General features: G+C 44.8%; 2 protein-coding genes across 7 annotated transcripts in view; one reads left to right on the top strand and one right to left on the bottom strand.

Annotated features, from left to right (window-relative positions):
• DDX42 (DEAD-box helicase 42) overlaps positions 1–14,604 on the top strand; it is a 27,197-nt gene extending 12,593 nt beyond the window's left edge. For all 4 annotated transcript variants that reach the window (XM_079949386.1, XM_079949385.1, XM_079949384.1 and 1 more), the window contains 11 exons: positions 935–1,054; positions 2,654–2,830; positions 4,162–4,290; positions 5,043–5,142; positions 6,565–6,612; positions 7,415–7,512; positions 8,229–8,505; positions 9,396–9,622; positions 10,242–10,352; positions 10,515–10,613; positions 11,908–14,604. In XM_079949386.1, coding sequence (XP_079805512.1) covers positions 935–1,054; positions 2,654–2,830; positions 4,162–4,290; positions 5,043–5,142; positions 6,565–6,612; positions 7,415–7,512; positions 8,229–8,505; positions 9,396–9,622; positions 10,242–10,352; positions 10,515–10,613; positions 11,908–12,612 — 2,091 coding nt within the window. In that variant the 3' untranslated portion in view covers positions 12,613–14,604. The remainder of the gene's footprint in view (positions 1–934; positions 1,055–2,653; positions 2,831–4,161; positions 4,291–5,042; positions 5,143–6,564; positions 6,613–7,414; positions 7,513–8,228; positions 8,506–9,395; positions 9,623–10,241; positions 10,353–10,514; positions 10,614–11,907) is intronic.
• Positions 12,920–18,217, bottom strand: part of LOC307200769 (parathyroid hormone/parathyroid hormone-related peptide receptor-like) — a 26,990-nt gene continuing 21,692 nt past the window's right edge. For all 3 annotated transcript variants that reach the window (XM_079949673.1, XM_079949672.1, XM_079949671.1), the window contains 4 exons: positions 18,060–18,154; positions 17,544–17,685; positions 17,410–17,451; positions 12,920–16,321 (listed from right to left, as the gene is read on the bottom strand). In XM_079949673.1, the coding sequence (XP_079805799.1) occupies positions 15,944–16,321; positions 17,410–17,451; positions 17,544–17,685; positions 18,060–18,154 (657 nt within the window). In that variant the 3' untranslated portion in view covers positions 12,920–15,943. The remainder of the gene's footprint in view (positions 16,322–17,409; positions 17,452–17,543; positions 17,686–18,059; positions 18,155–18,217) is intronic.

The following is an 18,217-nucleotide window of genomic DNA, read 5'->3' as shown; positions in this document are numbered from 1 at the left end:
TAAAAAAAAAGATTTAAATTCACATGTAACAAATTCAAACATGACTTCCAATCCCCACCCCCATTTTGATTCCTAATTGTGATTTTTTTTAACTGCGCACTTAACTTGTATCTCTCCTAGGTTGTTCAGTTGTGTTAATTTTGTAAAGTTCTCTTATTTCATGCAGAGGTCAATCCAAAGAATTTAGATTTTTACAATGTTCTTTTAGGTATTCTCTGTAAATATTCCACTCTCTATTGAATATTTGATCTGTATGGTCTCGGCCTAGGGCTTGCCGATCGAAAGGTCGGCGGTTCGAATCCCTGCGGCGGGGTGCGCTCCCGCTGCTCGGTCCCAGCGCCTGCCAACCTAGCAGTTCAAAAGCACCTCCGGGTGCAAGTAGATAAATAGGGACCGCTTACCAGCGGGAAGGTAAACGGCGTTTCCGTGTGCGGCTCTGGCACTGGCCAGAGCAGCGATGTCACGCTGGCCACGTGACCCGGAAGTGTCTCCGGACAGCGCTGGCCCCTGGCCTCTTAAGTGAGATGGGCGCACAACCCCAGAGTCTGTCAAGACTGGCCCGTACGGGCAGGGGTACCTTTACCTTTACCTTTATGGTCTCGGAATCTTGTTGTCAATCTTGCTAGCTCTGCATATTCTAAGATTTTATTCTGCCAGTCTAATTTAATTTAAATTAGATTGGGACATTTCCTTCATCACTGTGCTTTTCAGGTGTGTTTACCACAGATGAATGTTGAATTCAGTTCAACACAAGAAAGGCTAATCATTTGAGGTGGGTGGTATACCCCTATAACATGGATTTAGCACAATAAGCATTGTTGGAGATTGGAACTGAGTGAACGTCCTTTTCATATAGACTCTACATCAGCATGTGCATTGAGTAATCTCTCTCAAAAGTGTAAGGCATGGTTTTAATGAAAAACTTTTCCCCTAGGTCTCTGGAGCAGCTCCTCCAAGACCAGGAAGCAGTTTTGCTCATTTTGGTTTTGATGAGCAACTTATGCATCAAATTAGGAAATCAGAATACACTCAACCCACACCTATCCAATGCCAGGTGAGTCCTGCATAGCAGTGTTCACAGTAATCCAACGAAGTATAGTTTTGTTATTTCTCTCATGTCTGTTTCTCTTGGGGGGTGGGGGAGATGTTGTAACGTTATCAGTTTGTAACTTGGTTAGCGAGCTAATTAATTTAGAAGTAAAGGCAGTAATTATTTGCCATAAAATTGATTTGAATATTTAAAATTACCACGTGTAAAAAAGCCTAAAGAATTTCCTTCCAATAGAATCACTACCAAATGAACCTCTTTTTAAAAAAAGATAAAGATGCCCTGAAATTTCAGAGGGGTGTCCTTTTTGTCTTAACAAGTGTAAAAAGTTTTCTCTATCCAGAAGGGCTATTGGTACTTGGTTTATCCTTTGATATCTTGTTATTTCTCCTCTAGAGCTACAGTTAGTCCTTGAGAAAATGGAAGAGAGCAAAGTAGATAACAGTTGTACTTCTACTTATGTGTCCCTTTGGATACGGAATCTTCGGGTTAAGGCCACGGAAAACCCGGAAGTGTATACTTCCGGGTTTTGCCGCATGCGTAGAAGGGCTCAAGTTGTGCCGTGTACAGAAGCACGCCTCTATTTACGTAATTTTCAGGGTGCGAATGGACCCCTGGAACTAATTAAGTTCGTATCTGGAGGGTCCACTGTACTTAAAATGCCCAGGGGAAAATACTGGGACCATAATAAACAGTGGAAGGAGTTCTGTGAATAGCTGTAGCCCAAGGGTAGTCAACCTAGTCCCCACCACCCACTAGTGGGCATTTCAGGATTCTAGGTGGGCAGTAGGGGGTTCTGTAACACAAGCTGAATCCTCCTTCCATCGAGCACTGGTGGGTGGTAAAATAAATTTTATCATCAAGAAAGATGCATTAGTGGGTGGCAAGTTGACTACCCTTATTGTAGCCTAATTGGGCATCTCAACTTCTCCAAAAAAAGAAAAAGGAAAATTACATATAATAATTCTGTGTTGCAAGTTTGCGTCATAAGAATGTTAACTTTTATGTCAAGATAAAGCCAACTTGGAACAGAATTAACTTCATAGGGTATAATTAACCCCAGGGTTCCAGCAAACCCTCTAGAATACTTCATAATGGTGTTAGTGCTGGTGATGGTATACTGTTTATTTACACATAGGGAGTACATAAATATTTGTACTACTACTACAAAATCTACTCTGGGTCTTTTCAAGTGGGGTATTGATTAAAAAAATGGAATTTATGCAACGAGCAAAATGCTATGTTGTTTTACCTATCCTGTTTGGATATTATGCTGGGGTTACAATGGGCTTAGGTATTTGCTTTTTATATTGGTTTATTAAGTTAACAACATTGCCAGTTAAACACAAGCTCTTAAAAGTGGAGATGTGATGAAGTGACTAGGGTATAACTGACCGTATAATAGTTGAGCACGTGGAGTATGAAATGATTTGGGTATGCTAAAAAAAAAATTTACAGACTTTTTTTACAGCTGCTGGGGTCCACATCCTCATGGCTTTATGAAGGTTAATATTTTCAAAACCATACCCTGAGCTGAGAGTCACCAGCTCCGTTTTGGGAAACTGCTTGATATAAAATGTGGGTGGGGTTTTTCCCCCCCTTCAGGGTGTTCCAGTGGCCCTGAGTGGGAGAGACATGATTGGTATTGCAAAGACTGGCAGCGGGAAAACTGCAGCCTTCATTTGGCCCATGTTGGTTCACATCATGGATCAGAAGGAGCTGGAGCCAGGAGATGGTCCCATCGCAGTGATTGTATGTCCAACCAGAGAGCTGTGCCAGCAGGTAAAGAAACGTTTGGAGCATCAAGGAAAGAAATGGGGGGAAGTAAATCCTGGAACAGATTATCCGTCTGAGGAGGTTATGCTGCTGCTGCTGTTGTTTTAATTTGGGTTGAGGGGGGGTAATGGTATGTGGAGATTTACCAAAAAAGGGGGGACCAGTTAAAATTAAGGGTTTTTTATGGGGAATGAGTTGGTAATGAAATTTTTACTTTTCTGGAAAAAAACCCTATCTTGCATACCTTGGTCACCAAAGAGCAGCTCAGGTAGAAAGCTTCTGACATTTACTTGGTAACTTTATAAGGAAAGGGAGGTTCAGAACTATGGTACAATTCCAGAAAAATTGCCATGCTTCAGCAGAGAGGCATTCTGGCTTACCACACTAATGAGGGCACCCTTACTTTGATCTATGGAGTTGTAATGAGATATTGTGGTGCAGGACTTGATGCATGCAGGACTTCAAATACCTTGCTCTTTTGTAAGTCTCAGAGACCCATTTTGGAGCCTTTATGTGTCAAAAGAGGGCTTCTTACATAGGGGGGCTTCTTACATAGGTGGTATAGAGAAGAAGGAACTCTGTATTCACTGCTCACCCCTCAGTGTTGAGATCAAGATTTTAAAGGGGGCTGGTTGTAACTAAACTAGTCAGGCCGCCACCAGCTTCACCTTCCTGCTGCAAGTGGGTATGGGAGTAAGGCTTGCCTGTCTGTGCTTCAGTTGTTTCATCGTTAAGATTTTCATTATTAAAAGTAGAATGTTATTTTTATGCTGCCTGGTGGGAAGTGGCTCAATTTCCAGTCACAATAATACTTCCTCTGGTTGCTTTCATATGATATACTCAACATATAAAACAGGGGTGCTAGAAATCTGCCCTGAAATTCTGCCTCTTCTGTCTCGTAATTTTTTTATTAAAACTTTTTGATGCAACAAGATAAAAGGAGTGTGGAGAAGAAAGAGAGAAAAGAAAAGAGAAAGTAAAAAAGAAATGGTGTGATGTATAGTGATTATTCTAGCAAATTCGTTTGGGATGGATACAAAAGAAGACAGGGAGGAGATACAGAAAAAGTGAGGTGTGAGGCCAGCAAAGAGGGATCCTGATAAGCTCTAGGGGTGATTCACAGGCACAAAGATGGCCAGACTGATGTACAAAAGGCAGAAGAAAATTCAGTCACTGGAAAGGAGAGTTAGAATAACAAAAAAGAAATCTACTTGGTATTCTTGTAGCCACAGGAAAGTGTGGATTTTGCAGTCCCTTTGTTTCTTTGATGTAATGGAAATGTCTTTCTCGTTTTTGAAGAAGTGTTCTCAATATTTTGTGAACTGCTGTGCTTTCAGATCCACGCTGAATGCAAACGCTTTGGGAAGGCCTACAATCTACGCTCCGTAGCAGTGTATGGTGGAGGAAGCATGTGGGAGCAGGCCAAGGCTCTGCAGGAAGGAGCAGAAATTGTTGTCTGCACTCCAGTGAGTATTTCTTCCAGGTACTTGTGTTGCTGTAAGGCATCTTTCCCCAACCTAGTGCCCTCCAGATGTTGCTGGCTGGGGCCGGAGTTGTCGTCCAAAACATTCCTAGGTTGTGGAAGGCTGCCCTAAGGGATACAGGATCCTGAGAATGGCTTGCAATATGTTTCCTTTTTGTTCTAAATAAAAAACAATGCCTTGTGATTCGTTCTTTGGTTAGTGGCTTATGTGAACCTACCTCATTTCCCCCCCTTTCTGGATTCAGAAAATGTGGATCCAAACTGGAGTAGAATTCCTAAGGGCAAGAGGAACTGCTTTGGCAGTTAGCAGCTTCGGAGGGATTTGTCTGTTGTTGACACAACCAAACCATTTCCCTCTCACTGGACTCTGGTTGGGAGTCTTCCTTTAAAGGTGGCCTTCAGAGCTTTCCTTGGCCCTTGGCCAGCTACTATTGACCATCACAGACCATCACTAAGGACTCTGTTGTTCAAAAAGGACCACAAACAATATCAGGGAAAGTTGGAGCAGTATAATAATAATAATAATTTTTATTTATACCTCGCCCTCCCCAGCCAAGGCCGGGCTCAGGGTAGCTAACAAGCAAGTTGAATGAATACAACTTAAAAACAATATTAAAATACAACAATTATAACAGTATAACCACTGTGACCAAGGAATTACTGTAACATAGTTTGAATGATGCATTGATACAGGCTTTTCTGACTAGCTTGCTGCTGTTAAATATTTCCAATCAGGGCCGTTTGATTGACCACGTGAAGAAGAAAGCAACCAACCTTCAGAGGGTCACTTACCTTGTGTTTGATGAAGCCGACAGAATGTTTGACATGGGTTTCGGTACGTACCCAGTAATACTGGCTGCAGTATGGATATGCCACAGCGGCGGCTTAGGTTCCCCACAACTTCATATCATCCTGTATGCCTTAGGAATCCATTAGTGAAAGAGTGCAAAGGCTGAAGCATTTCTTGGGCTACGCACTCAGCAGCAACTAAATAACAGTGTTACAGAAAAGTACAGGACATTCTGGATAATAGATGAGGGTGGTGGTGCAAAATGAAGGCTTTCACATGAAGGAATATGAGAAAGAAAAGTGGTTTGACCCAGTGAAGAATAGTGCAAATTTGGGAAGTAAAAATAAAACGCAAACATGCTTGTTATGACCGTTTAACATTGGTACCAAGCTGTGTTACGTGTCCTGTCCTGAACTTTGTGGTTAGCTGAGAAGGAATTCTTAGTGGCGCTCTTATGCTCCAGATGGCCCTGTGAAAGCACACACAAGGATAGGTTTCAGTGACCACTCCCAGCCTTTGGAACTTCCTTTCTTCAGAAGTCTCTCAAAGCACGAGCAGAAATATCTTCCGTAATACCCATTCATTCAAGCAAGAATTTTGTGGCCAAAGGAATTTTGTGTGTGTGTGTGTCTACCTCTTTCATTTGCTCAATCTTCATTGTACAAAGTAGGGCACAAGTCGTAGTAGAAGTGGCATGGAGCACCCAGTTCGGCAGCCATATCATTCACCCATAGTATATGAAGAGCAGGCTGGGCATTGCTGGATAAACTATTTTCTTTCTTTCTCCTGGTTAGGCCAGGAGTGCCTAAGAGAAAGTGTCTTGTGGTTGTTGGTGTGTGTGTGTGTAAGTGTGTGTAACAGAGGCTGTGTATATCAGCTGCAAAGCAACTCTATTATTTTGAGTGCAATAATCATTGGCCTCTTGAAGATTTGTTCAAATATAAATATATTTGCTTATTTCCCAAACCTCAGTTTTAGTTGACTTTGAAAGAAACACAGATTTCTTCCTTAATTTCTTTTTTTCCTGGGGCATAGAATATTTCTAATTTCAATAATTTCTAATTTCAATAAACAAAAATACGCTTTGCTGAAAAACAAATTCAAGCCCACAGATAAATATTTGCTCGTTGTCAAATTTGTCACTTAGTTGCATGATATATTTGTTTTAAAGGCCTTTTTAAAATAAATGTCTTTTTAAAGGGGCATGCTTTTTTGTAAACAAAAAACTCTGAGCCTGATGTTCAAATGTATCAACATCTCATTCAAGACCTACTGGAAGTTGAGCTTGTGGATGATTCTGCATTTTATGAAATAAAAAGGTGTTGCCTTAGAATGCAGAGATTGAGCACTTTTCATCATGAACTATCTGCCATGCTCTCTTCAGCCAGCTGGCTGTTTATAATGCAGCTGCTTTTCAGCATCTGAAAACTGTACATTGACTGGAACTTTGTTCTTCTTTTCATCCAGAATATCAAGTCAGATCGATTGCCAGTCACGTGCGCCCTGAAAGGCAGAGTGAGTGTGGACTTCCTGAATATAAAATATATTGAAATACGTATTGTGTGAGACAGAACTGTTTTATTCTTGTAAATATATGTGGTGAGCCCTTCAGGGTGGGGCGGCATTAATTTGTGTCCCAAAACTGTTTCCAATTCCCATACTTAAACCAGAAAGAAATTAAGTTATATTAATGGATTTGCAAACATTTTGTTCTCGTAAAGCAAGGACAGCCTGCTGTCTTCCCACTCACCCAATCACAGATTTTTCACCTTTCCCAGATATTTGGAGTGTTCTAAAATCTTGTTCATATATAGGTAGTTTTCGGGCATACAGAACCACCGTCTCCTTGTCATTTACCCTCTCCCATTGCCTCCATGCTTCTCTGCTGTTTGGATAGCATCTTTCACCTTACTCCTAGCCACAAGGTGTCCTTCTGGTACTGCTGTATGCAGTAAGGAAGGATGCATGGCAAATGTGATGCTATCCAGGGGTGCCCAAACTTTTTTCAAAGAGGGCTAGATTTGATGAAGTGAACATGCGTTAGGGCCGACCAAAGTTACTGAGCTTTTTTTAGGGTTCTACCCCAGGACATATACTGCCACAGGGGGCAAATTAAATCGACCAGCGGGCTGGATTAGGCCCCCGAGACAGAATTTGGACATGCCTGCAATAGTCGCTCACCTGTGAATCATCACAGGCAATTCCTATGTATCTAGATTCTCGTACAATTCTGGTGGATGGGGTGGCTTCCTTGTGAGCGTGCACTCCTTTGCACCTTGGTGTATATAACATTAGTACTATTTTCCTGGCTTAACAGCTCTACTGTTCAGTGCAACTTTCCGGAAGAAGATCGAGAAGCTGGCCAGAGACATTCTAATTGATCCAATTCGAGTGGTGCAAGGAGATATCGGAGAGGTAATCTACCTTTTGGAAAAAACACTGTTTGAAATAGGCTAGAGCAAAGAGAGAAGCCACGGGTGTGCATAGTATACAGTGGTGCCCCGCAAGACGAACGCCTCGGAAGACGAAAAACTCGCTAGACGAAGGAGTTTTTCGTTTTCTTAGCCGCTTCGCAAGATGCATCTCCATATGGGCTTGCTTCGCAAAACGAAGCTTGCCCCGCAAGCTCCGGGGATAGCGGGGAAGCGCAGCGCGTCTTCCCCGCTGTCCCCGGACCTCTTTTGAAGCAAGGGGCGGCGGGGAGAAGATCGCTTCTCCCCGTTGCCAGCCCCGCAATCTCCGGGGGCAGAGGGGAAGGCGCGCGCGCCTTCTCCTCTCTCCCCAGACCCCTTTTGAACCAAGGGGCGGCAACGGGGAGAAGCGATCTTCTCCCCGTTGCCGCCCCTTGCTTCAAAAGAGGGGACAGAGGGGAAGGCGCGCGCCTTCCCCTCTGTCCCCGGACGGTCTCCATAGGAACGCATTGATTGATTTTCAATGCATTCCTATGGGAAACCGTGCTTCGCAAGACGAAAAACTCGCAAGAAGAAAAAACTTGCGGAACGAATTAATTTCGTCTTGCGAGGCACCACTGTAATGCTTCTCTGTTCTTCCCCCATTTCTGCTCTCGTGTTAAATATATCCTGATATTCTCATTTTGCCTCTATTTACTCCTCCTCCTCCTCACACAACAGGCAAATGAAGATATCACTCAGATTGTGGAGATCTTCTCCTCTGGCCCCAACAAGTGGAACTGGCTGACCAGCCGCCTGGTGGAGTTCACCTCTTCGGGGAGTGTCCTCCTCTTTGTTACCAAGAAGGCAAATGCAGAGGAGCTGGCCAACAACCTTAAGCAGGAGGGGCACAGCCTGGGTCTGCTGCACGGTGACATGGACCAGAGTGAAAGAAACAAGGTCATCTCGGATTTCAAGAAGGGGACCTTCCCAGTTCTGGTTGCTACTGATGTGGCAGGTAGGGGTGCAAGTTGGAAGTTTTAAAAACCTGGGAGCAATTTCCAAACCACATTATTGACCCCTTTTCCCTCTTCACATTGTGTTATCTCTTAAGCCAGTTTTCATCCACCTACCCTGATGTTCTTTACATCTGCCGTGGTACAGAGAGTGTTGTGCTCAGCCTGCTGGGTGGATGTGGACTATGTATTGAAGATATTAAATAAACCTTAGAGAGCCAGTGTGATGTAGTGGTTAAGAGTGGTAGACTTGTAATCTGGTGAACTGGGTTCGTGTCTCCACTCCTCCACATGCAGCTGCTGGGTGACCTTGGGCTAGTCACACTTCTTTGAAGTCCCTCAGTCCACAGAGTGTTTGTTGTGGGGGAGGAAGGGAAAGAAGAATATTAGCCGCTTAGAGACTCCTTTGGGTAGTGAGAAAGCGGGATATCAAATCCAAACTACTACTACTACTACTACTCTTCTTCTTCGGACTTTTAGTTGATCAGTGTTTTGAAAAAGATAGCCCTCCTTCACTATCTCATTAATTTTTCTAAATCCCCACTAAATATTTCCCTCCTATTTTTTTTTCCTTAGGAGGAGCTAAAATTCTTTATAGTATAATCAGAGTTCAGTGCAACCAAACCTATTTTCAGTCAGGGAAGAATACAGTTGTCTCTTTTGGAATTGCAATACAGTCTTAAGAATACAGGCCAGCATGGACAGAAAGTGTCTAGGATAACTTGATTGCTTTCAACTGTGTACTGAAGCTTTCCTAGAATTGAAGGTGGTGCAGTGGGAAAGAGTTTTGAGCAGAGTAAGCTCAGCCTTTGCTGACAAGATGTGATATAAGCAGAACGCATGTGAGAATTGCTGTGAAACTGTCTTGACCCCCGACATCTCCTGTGCCCAGCTCGTGGTCTGGATATTCCTTCCATTAAGACTGTGATCAATTATGACGTGGCCCGTGATATTGACACCCACACCCACCGAATTGGTCGCACGGGGAGAGCAGGAGAGAAGGGCGTGGCCTACACCCTGCTGACTCACAAGGATAGCAACTTCGCTGGAGATCTTGTTCGGAATTTGGAAGGGGCCAATCAGCATGTCACAAAAGAGCTCTTGGACTTGGCCATGCAGGTAACTTTGTCAGAACCTGAAAAAGCACTGTAATCTTTCCTTAACTTGAAACTTAAAGTTTCTGTGTGTAATTATGAGCCACACCAAATAATATAACACAGTATGTGGTATATTTAAAAAGAAAAAGGGGTTTTACCTTGAAATAGATTTTGCTGCATTTCCACTGCTTGAGCTAGATTGGCATCTAGGAAAAAAACAACACTGGGCATTAGCAGTATACAGAGAGCTGTCTTTAAATCTAAGGAATGAGTCATGGCAGATTTTATCTTTATCTTGTGCAAATTGCTTTCATGCAATCTGGAGGCATCTGCAAAGAAGCTACTTAAAACAGGGAACTATGTTTTTCTACAAATAAGTGATATTTTGTTTACCCCAGTATGTAGTTCAAGTGGCTTTCTCTGGGTTCCTCCCCCCACCCTCCAAAACACAAAAACTAACTCTCCTTTAGTTGGCAAATAGCGTACAACAAATTGACTGTAATGTGCTTGTGTACTTTTAATTTTTGGTATTGCTTTTGCGCTTCCAGCCAGAATTCTGTAGTCTAAAGTAGCTGAAGCAATCCATAGCCTGGTAGTCACATATTTCATCTCCTATTAATGTTACTATCCTTTTTCTCCAGAATGCTTGGTTCCGGAAATCACGTTTCAAGGGAGGGAAGGGCAAGAAGTTAAATATTGGCGGTGGTGGACTGGGGTACCGTGAGCGGCCTGGCCTAGGATCAGAGAGCGTGGTAAGCATTGAAATTCAGTATACTAACGTAGACTAACAGTGTCGTATATGTTTACTTGGAAGTAAGTTCCGTTTATTTCATTGAGACGTACTCCCCAGTAAGTAGGTATAGCACTGCAGCCCGAGTTTCACAGCGCTAACTGCCAACGTCTTTGTGTCGCAGGACCGTGGGAGTAACAGTGTCATGGTTAACTATGAGGCATACAAACCATCCTCAGGAGCAATGGGGGACCGGTTGTCTGCAATGAAGGCAGCATTCCAGGTTGGTATGACTAACTGTCCTGCTACATATTCTCTCCCCTTTCTGTCAGGCACTTTTTGTGCTACTGCTTTCTTGGCTTCTAGCCAAGTGTGGCCATTGTGCCTGTGAACTCCTTAAACCAGCTCAGAAGGGAAAGGAGCTGTTGGTTGCCAGCGGCTTTGTCTGCTTCAGTATGGTCATTGCCCAGCCTGTGAACTGAATTTCCCTTGTGTCTATCACACGTTCTTCAGCAAGCAAGGTTTTCATTGACCCGAGGTGGAGCCATCAACATTCGCCCAGCATTTAGCTCCAACTTGCTCCTATTGGCACTGCAAGTCAGCCCTCCTCCATACCAGTGAATGGGCAGAGTGGAAGGCAGGACAGTATTTAGTCTAGTGCCAGAGATAACTGAAGGCAAAAAAAAGTTTGGTAAAATCGGCCTGAATACTCCAGCAACTAAACCAAGCCATACATTGCAGCAGATGTCCTAACATTAGAAAGCATTACTAGTTGAAATTCCATTCTCACATTAAAAATATAGCTGGGTTTTCCCCTTAACGGGAAGAAATCTCTGAGCAGTAAGATACACCCACTTTCCAAAAGCCTATTCCATCCAGCACTCAGCCTTCAATCTTGGATAGTGGTTAGCATCACTGAGAAGAGACAGAAAACACAGGCTTAAGAATCCTCGTACAGTGGTACCTCGGGTTACATACGCTTCAGGTTACATATGCTTCAGGTTACAAACTCCGCTAGCCCAAAAATAGTACCTCGGGTTAAGAACTTTGCTTCAGGATGAGAACAGAAATCGTGCTCTGGCGGCGCAGCGGGAGGCCCCATTAGCTAAAGTAGTGCTTCAGGTTAAGAACAGTTTCAGGTTAGGAACGGACCTCCGGCACGAATTAAGTACTTAACCCGAGGTACCACTGTATTAGGGACGCGGGTGGCGCTGTGGGTTAAACCACAGAGCTTAGGATTTGCTGATCAGAAGGTCAGCGATTCGAATCCCTGTGACGGGGTGAGCTCCCGTTGCTCGGTCCCTGCTCCTGCCAACCTAGCAGTTCAAAAGCACGTCAAAGTGCAAGTAGATAAATAGGTACCGCTCCGGTGGGAAGGTAAATGGCGTTTCCATGCACTGCTTTGGTTCGCCAGAAGCGGCTTAGTCATGCTGGCCACATGTACGCCGGCTCCCTCGGCCAATAAAGCGAGATGAGCACCGCAACCCCAAAGTCGGCCATGACTGGACCCTAATGGTCAGGGGTCCCTTTACCTTTACCACTGTATTGGTTATGGTTCTTGTTTTTCTCTCCTGTAGTCCCAGTATAAGAGCCATTTCGTTGCTGCCAGCTTCAGCAACCAGAAGACGGGCAGCTCTTCAGCAGGTGCCAGTGGGTGGACCAGCGCTGGCAGCTTGAACTCTGTGCCAAGCAACTCAGCACAGCAGAACTCGGCAAGACCCGACAGTCCCATGGGCATGGCAGGCATGCCAAAGGGCATGACAGGTTTCACAAGCGCCGGAAACTTAAACAGCGTCCCCACCTTCCCGAGTCCTGGCGTTCAGGGGTTCAACAGTCCGAACGCCAGCAACAGCAACAGAGAGGGCAGCAGCGGAGGTAGAGAAAGGTACGGCGACAACCGGGGCAGCGGTCGCCACGGCGGCGATGGCCAGCGCCACGGCGACGGGAGCGGTCGCCATGGTGAAGGCCAGCGCCACGGGGAAGGCTATCGCCACGGGGACAACCGCCACGGGGACAGCCATCGCCACGGGGAAAGCCGACATGCCGGCGGTGGGAGTAGCAGCAGCAGCAGTCGCCACGGGGAAAACCGGAACAATGGGGACAGCAGCCGGAACAGCGGCGAAAGCAGAAGCAGTGAGAATAGGAACACTGAGAGCAGGAAAGATGGCAACAGCAGAGAGAACAACAAGGCAGATGGAGGCAGTAGTAGGGACAACAGCAAGACAGATGGCTTTGTCGTTCCGGAGCCCCCAAAGCGCAAGAAGAGTCGGTGGGACAGCTAAGAGCCCAGCAAAGTGGCAAGGTGCCCCTCTCGGTCACTCTCAAGAGGGCGTTTCTGTGTGGCTACTCAGAAGCATAACAATGGACAGCAATGATCCCCAAAGCAAGCCTCGGCTGGTGCGTCTGCAGACAGCTTCACTTCAGTGGCGCGTCAGTGTTGTGCTTTGATCAAAAGGAAAGTGTTCCCTTTCTTGGAATTCCACAGCGCTCTGATTTTTAAAAATCCGTCCATCTCGAGGGACTAAAAAAGATTGATTTCACCCATCAAGAACAAAAGATCTTTGAGAGTGTTTCTTTTTTAACTGAATGTTTCCAGAAAGAGGCTTTGAACTGGGTAGGTTTGTTTTATTCAGATCAATGTGAACTTGTACACTAACCCATCTCCCAGTAAGTGGCATGCCTGCTACATCAGTCCTATTCAGTAGCCCTCTTTTCATCCCCATTGTCATTATGCTTTTACACCTTCGTTCGCCGCTCGCAATGGCCATCTGTGCCCAGACACGACCACCAAGTTCCTGTTTATATGATTTTGCATGTATCCAGCAGTACAATGAGACATGTAAAGTATCACAGGACAACAGTAGTTTCGACTGGGTCACTGTTGGCCATTGCAAGCAACAGATTCACGAGAAATAATGGTCTCTTGGGAAGAAGGGGGGGAGGCTCACAATTGATCTTGCCCATCTACACACAACCCTGCATGGAAATCATAATGTTTCATTATGACTTGTGTCATTTCTGCAAGTAATCTTTTTTTACCCTTATCATTTGATGCATCACTGCTGAGTAGCTTAAATCCTCCTTATTTGGGGATTGGTGAGCAGGTTCTCAGGCTTGACTCCTGCCCCTCTTTTTTGTCAAGTTGTCCGCAGTTCAGGTAGAGAGAGGACAGGCCAAAGGTTAAATCATTTCATCCCTCCTCCTCCCTTGATAGTATCAGCATGCTAATAGCCAATAGAGAGAGCGCTTGAGATTCTGTTCCTAAGAGTAGTGGGGAGATGGCTGTAAATATGCAGGTGATGCGGCCTGCAAATTTGTCTCATTCTTCTCCATACCTAAGCCAGGTATGATGAGTTTGGCTTGAGCTAAAGGATTCCTTCTGCCCAGTAGAACAGCATACATGAGTAATGTGGTACACACACACACACACATATGGAGACAGAATGAATGCTAACCTTCCCCATGCCAGTCTACATTTTTACACAATTCACCATCTTCTGTGTTCTGAATGTGTCCTTGTGGGAACAAAGACCGCTTGGCAAAGACTAGCAGAATCTCAGGTTGCCTAGACTGGAGCTCCTCTGCCTCCAACGATGATCCTAGTGTCTACTCATTTTGGTCCCTGAACATGTGTACTGTATGGGCAACAGGAGCCACATTAAGCCTGAAGAGGATACACAAAGATGGGCCATGGAGCCACAAGGATATAGCTTGCCCACCGGCTGGCAAGATGAAAAGTGTCCATTTGGGTGGGATCTTGTGTAGATAGCTTTGTGAATGTTCCAGAAGTTATTTCCCCTCCCCCCCCCCTCACCACCCAAGGGTGAAACAGGCTTGGGGAGGGAGATCTTTCTTATATAGCATCAAGTTAATTGTGATTGGGGGCTGAACCAGGAAGATTTCAAACTTTGTAAGTTTGAGACTGGCTGCTGAAGAAGCATTTTTGTGCAGCAATGTTAGAAGTGGGACTTGTCTGAAACAGTGTGCTGCTTTCCCCCGAAATGGTTGTTGCGCGCACACATCTGGAAAGAAGCAAATGTAAAAATATTTGGTTTTGGGGGTTTTTTAACAGTGTGTTCTTGGGCTCTTTAATCAGATTCTTTTTTCTTTTTCTTTTTTGCCAGAGTGGTAGAAAAATCTTGTTTGCTGAAAATAGTTCACTTCTTGCTTCTCATTTTTATGAAGAAGTATCTTGAAACTGTCAGGATTCTGTGACATGCTGTTCCCTTTACTTTCTGCTTTCTCTTCTAGTAAATGTTTTATTACAAGGACAATTGCTTGGGATGTGCCTGTTTATTTTGGCCTATATTCTTTTACTCATAAGTTGGTTTTGTGGGCAAAAAGTACTACTCGTTGTTAGAAGGAAACACCAGCTTTAATAAATTTATTTCTCATGTTTGCACTACATCAAAATAGCCTTTAAAAACAACAACTTTGACTGCTCTAATTGGGGAGGGGGGAATCAGAAAGGGATATTTTTCCTTGCCCACATCAAATTGGCCCGGGGACCCTGAGAGTTTTTTTGCCACCTTCTGCAACATACTCCTTGCCACGTTTGCTCAAGTCTGTTACCCCACAAGGTTAAGCACGCCTCTTGCTACCTTTCCTTGTAAATTGTCTCTCTTAGCATCATTTTGTTATATTCCAAAGCAACAGCTGTGTGTTTCAAAATGCAAGTTGGATGGTAAAGAAAAAGTGATCCCATAGTTGCCTTGGACAGGTATTCTGCAAGATACTGAACCAAAGTATGCCTATGTTTGAGAATTTCTCACGTCTCATCTATTCCCACACAATTGTTCACTGCAAGAGTAGTTGCTTTGGTTCTGAGACAGCAAAGTAGTAGCTGTTACTTCCTCTCATATTGGGGGGAGGGGTGATTTCCAGAAAAATTGCAAGCTTGTTTGAACACCCTTTTTTATATAAAAAAAATCCATTCTGTAAAACAGAATCAGGGCTATCACCTAATTACAGGAATTGGTGGTTGAGTAAATAAACTTGCCTCTGTCAGTCTTGATAGTGATGCCTTTTAGAGCTATTGAGAGAATTTGGACTAAGCAAAAAGTACTGCTCGTTGTTAGAAGGAAACACCAGCTTTAATATTTTATTTCTCGTTAGCACTACATCAAAATAGCCTTAAAAAACAACAACACCTTTGCCCTTAACACTTACTGAAATTGGGGTTGCAATCAACTAACAAAAGCCTTATTATAACACAAATGAAACACAACACAGCAGAAAATGGGAATAGGAATGGTTCCCTTGCTTGCTTATTGCTGCTGAGGAGGCGGAAAGTGAGGTGGGGAGATGGAAATATTCTGGAGGATTGGAATTTTTGAAAAGGCATGTCATGTGCTTTGCAGATCAAACTAACCAGAACAATGCAATCTACCTAACCACTACCTCCTTCAGTACCCTTCAGCATCCAGAGCAAAGCTTAAACCAATATGAAATGGCAAATACTTGGAACCCTCTTTCCATACTGACGTAGGTCGTAGAATGAAGACTTCCAAATCGCTACAGTGGTACCTGGCTCAAGATTGAAACTTAAACAGTTCACTTGCCTAGTTACTCTGATCCTAGTCCCAAGGATAATTACATTTTCTCTGTTCTCTTTCATAGCATGGTCTCCAGCTCTTTTTTCAAGCTGGAGTGCTTCCCCTCCAAGGCTGTAGCACCAATGTTCTCGTCAAGGACCTTCTGCATCATCTCCTGACTTGGAGAATTATCCAAGGTGGAGGAAGCCGGGGTGTACTCTGGGGCAGTGGCAGTGGGGGCAAGGTGGATCAGCCAGTTTTTGGTACCAAGAGGCATGGCGACGGCTGCTGCAGAAGTCACCCCCCAGCTGGCCATACTCAGGCTGACGCTGTTGGTGGCATGGGACACAAGCCCGCCGTAGGAGTAGCTCCCACCTGCGCTGGCCGCTCGGGTCTTCTGCTTTATGTCCAGTACCAAGTTCCTCCGGAAACGGTCTTTTTTAATTTCTGCTTGCACCTGGTGGAAGAGGCAGACTGTCAGGGGAATGCAACATAGAAAAAGACCATCGCCCGCCTGCTCATTCTCAGTACAGTCATACCTTGGGTTACAGACTCTTCAGGTTGCGTTTTTTCAGGTTATGGACTGGAAAAGGTTACTTCTGGGTTTTGGCAGATGCGCAGAAGTGCCGAATTGCAACCCGTGCGTGCAGACATGCCACTGCGGGTTGCGAACGTGCATCCCGCACAGATCACGTTCGCAACCCGAGCGTCCACTGTACTTCGACAGCTGGTAAAAGCAGAACAATGGCTTATTAACTGCCCATCCCTGCTAGAGTCCAATTTCTTTCCCTCTCTTCTCCAGTATGAAAAAGTTTCAGTTTTGCACCAGCTAAGGGCATATGGGTGCGATGCTACCCCCATTCCCGAACTGTTCTATGAAAGGGGGGTGGGTGCCTAATTCCATTAAGGCCCAGGCTGTGTATCTGACCACTCAGAGAGTGCTCTTAGTCATTGAGTAACTCCAATGCCCCCTGTACATAAAAGATCAGGAGGATACCATATCAAAGGGCATAAAGGTAAAGGGACCCCTGACCATTAGGTCCTGTCGTAGCCGACTCTTGGGTTGTGGCGCTCATCTCACTTTATTGGCCGAGGGAGCCAGCGTACAGCTTCCGGGTCATGTGGCCAGCATGACGAACCAGAGCAGCTCACGGAAACGCCGTTTACCTTCCCGCCGGAGCGGTACCTATTTATCTACTTGCACTTTGACGTGCATTCGAACTGCTAGGTGGGCAGGAGCAGGGACCAAACAACGGGAGCTCACCCCATTGCGGGGATTCGAACTGCCAACCTTCTGATCGGCAAGTCCTAGGCTCTGGTTTAACCCATAGCGCCACCCGCGTCCCATCAAAGGGCATAGGTGTTGGGAAATATTTTCCATTTTGGAAACGGAATCATCACAACCACATTCTCCAGGCAGAAGAAATACCGGGCATGGGGAAGGAGGTTGACCCCTCCCCGTGCGCTAGGTGCAGAATACACCCAATGAAGAGAGGATCGCAGCTACCGTAAATATTCGTGCATCTCTGAAGAAATGTTCCTTACCTCGCCATTGCAGAAACAGTAAATGAGAGCCACAAAGAAACCCTGTCAATAGAAAAAGAGAGACAACCATTGATAGAAATAGCTGTGACTGAATGGATCAAACACAAAAGGCTTCACCCGCCATGAAGACCCACCTGTAAAGAATTGAAGAGCATTTCGTAGTGCATCTGTATTTGCCAGAGGACACTGGACACAGCTGTGTAAGGAATAGCCATGAACACCACGTAATGAACACCAAAGAGGGGCATCAGAACAAGGGTGGATTTTAGTAACTTCCTGGAAGGAAAGGGATTTTGTGTGGTCATTCCATTTTTGGATCGTCCAGGAGGAGAGCTGAAGGGCCCGTAATGGGGAATTAGGGAGGCAATAGTGGGTGGAGACCTTAAAGGGGTAGAAGCTTGAAGAAGACGGCGCATAAGAGGAAACCACCATAATAACACAGATAAATGATCTGATTAACAGCAAGAACCAGTTAAATGAAGATGAAGAACAAAGCAGGACAGAAATCCAGCATGGAAGAAGTTTCAGTATTCTAGGCAATCAGAAATTAGCAGAGCATTAATAAAGGCGGACATATTTCAGTAAGAAAGTATTTATTCATTGTAGTGCTAACACTGGGAGGCCTGTTTAAACTGCTCCAAGCTACATACCTGTACTGTTGGCGGGGATCTAATTTCCCTGCATTTGTCTCCCACAACTTCGATGCAAGGACTCTCACAATGTTGAGGAAGAGGAAAAAGTTCACCTGCCGGCAATGAAAAGACATTTCATGTCGCGCCAGGCATTTTCCATGCCAGTGAAATGCCAT

The sequence above is a fragment of the Podarcis cretensis genome, assembly GCF_951804945.1.
Source record: "Podarcis cretensis genome assembly, chromosome: 13".
NCBI lineage: Eukaryota > Metazoa > Chordata > Lepidosauria > Squamata > Lacertidae > Podarcis > Podarcis cretensis.
Note: the sequence above shows the minus strand (reverse complement) of the source record. Positions and strands in the feature narration are given on the sequence as shown.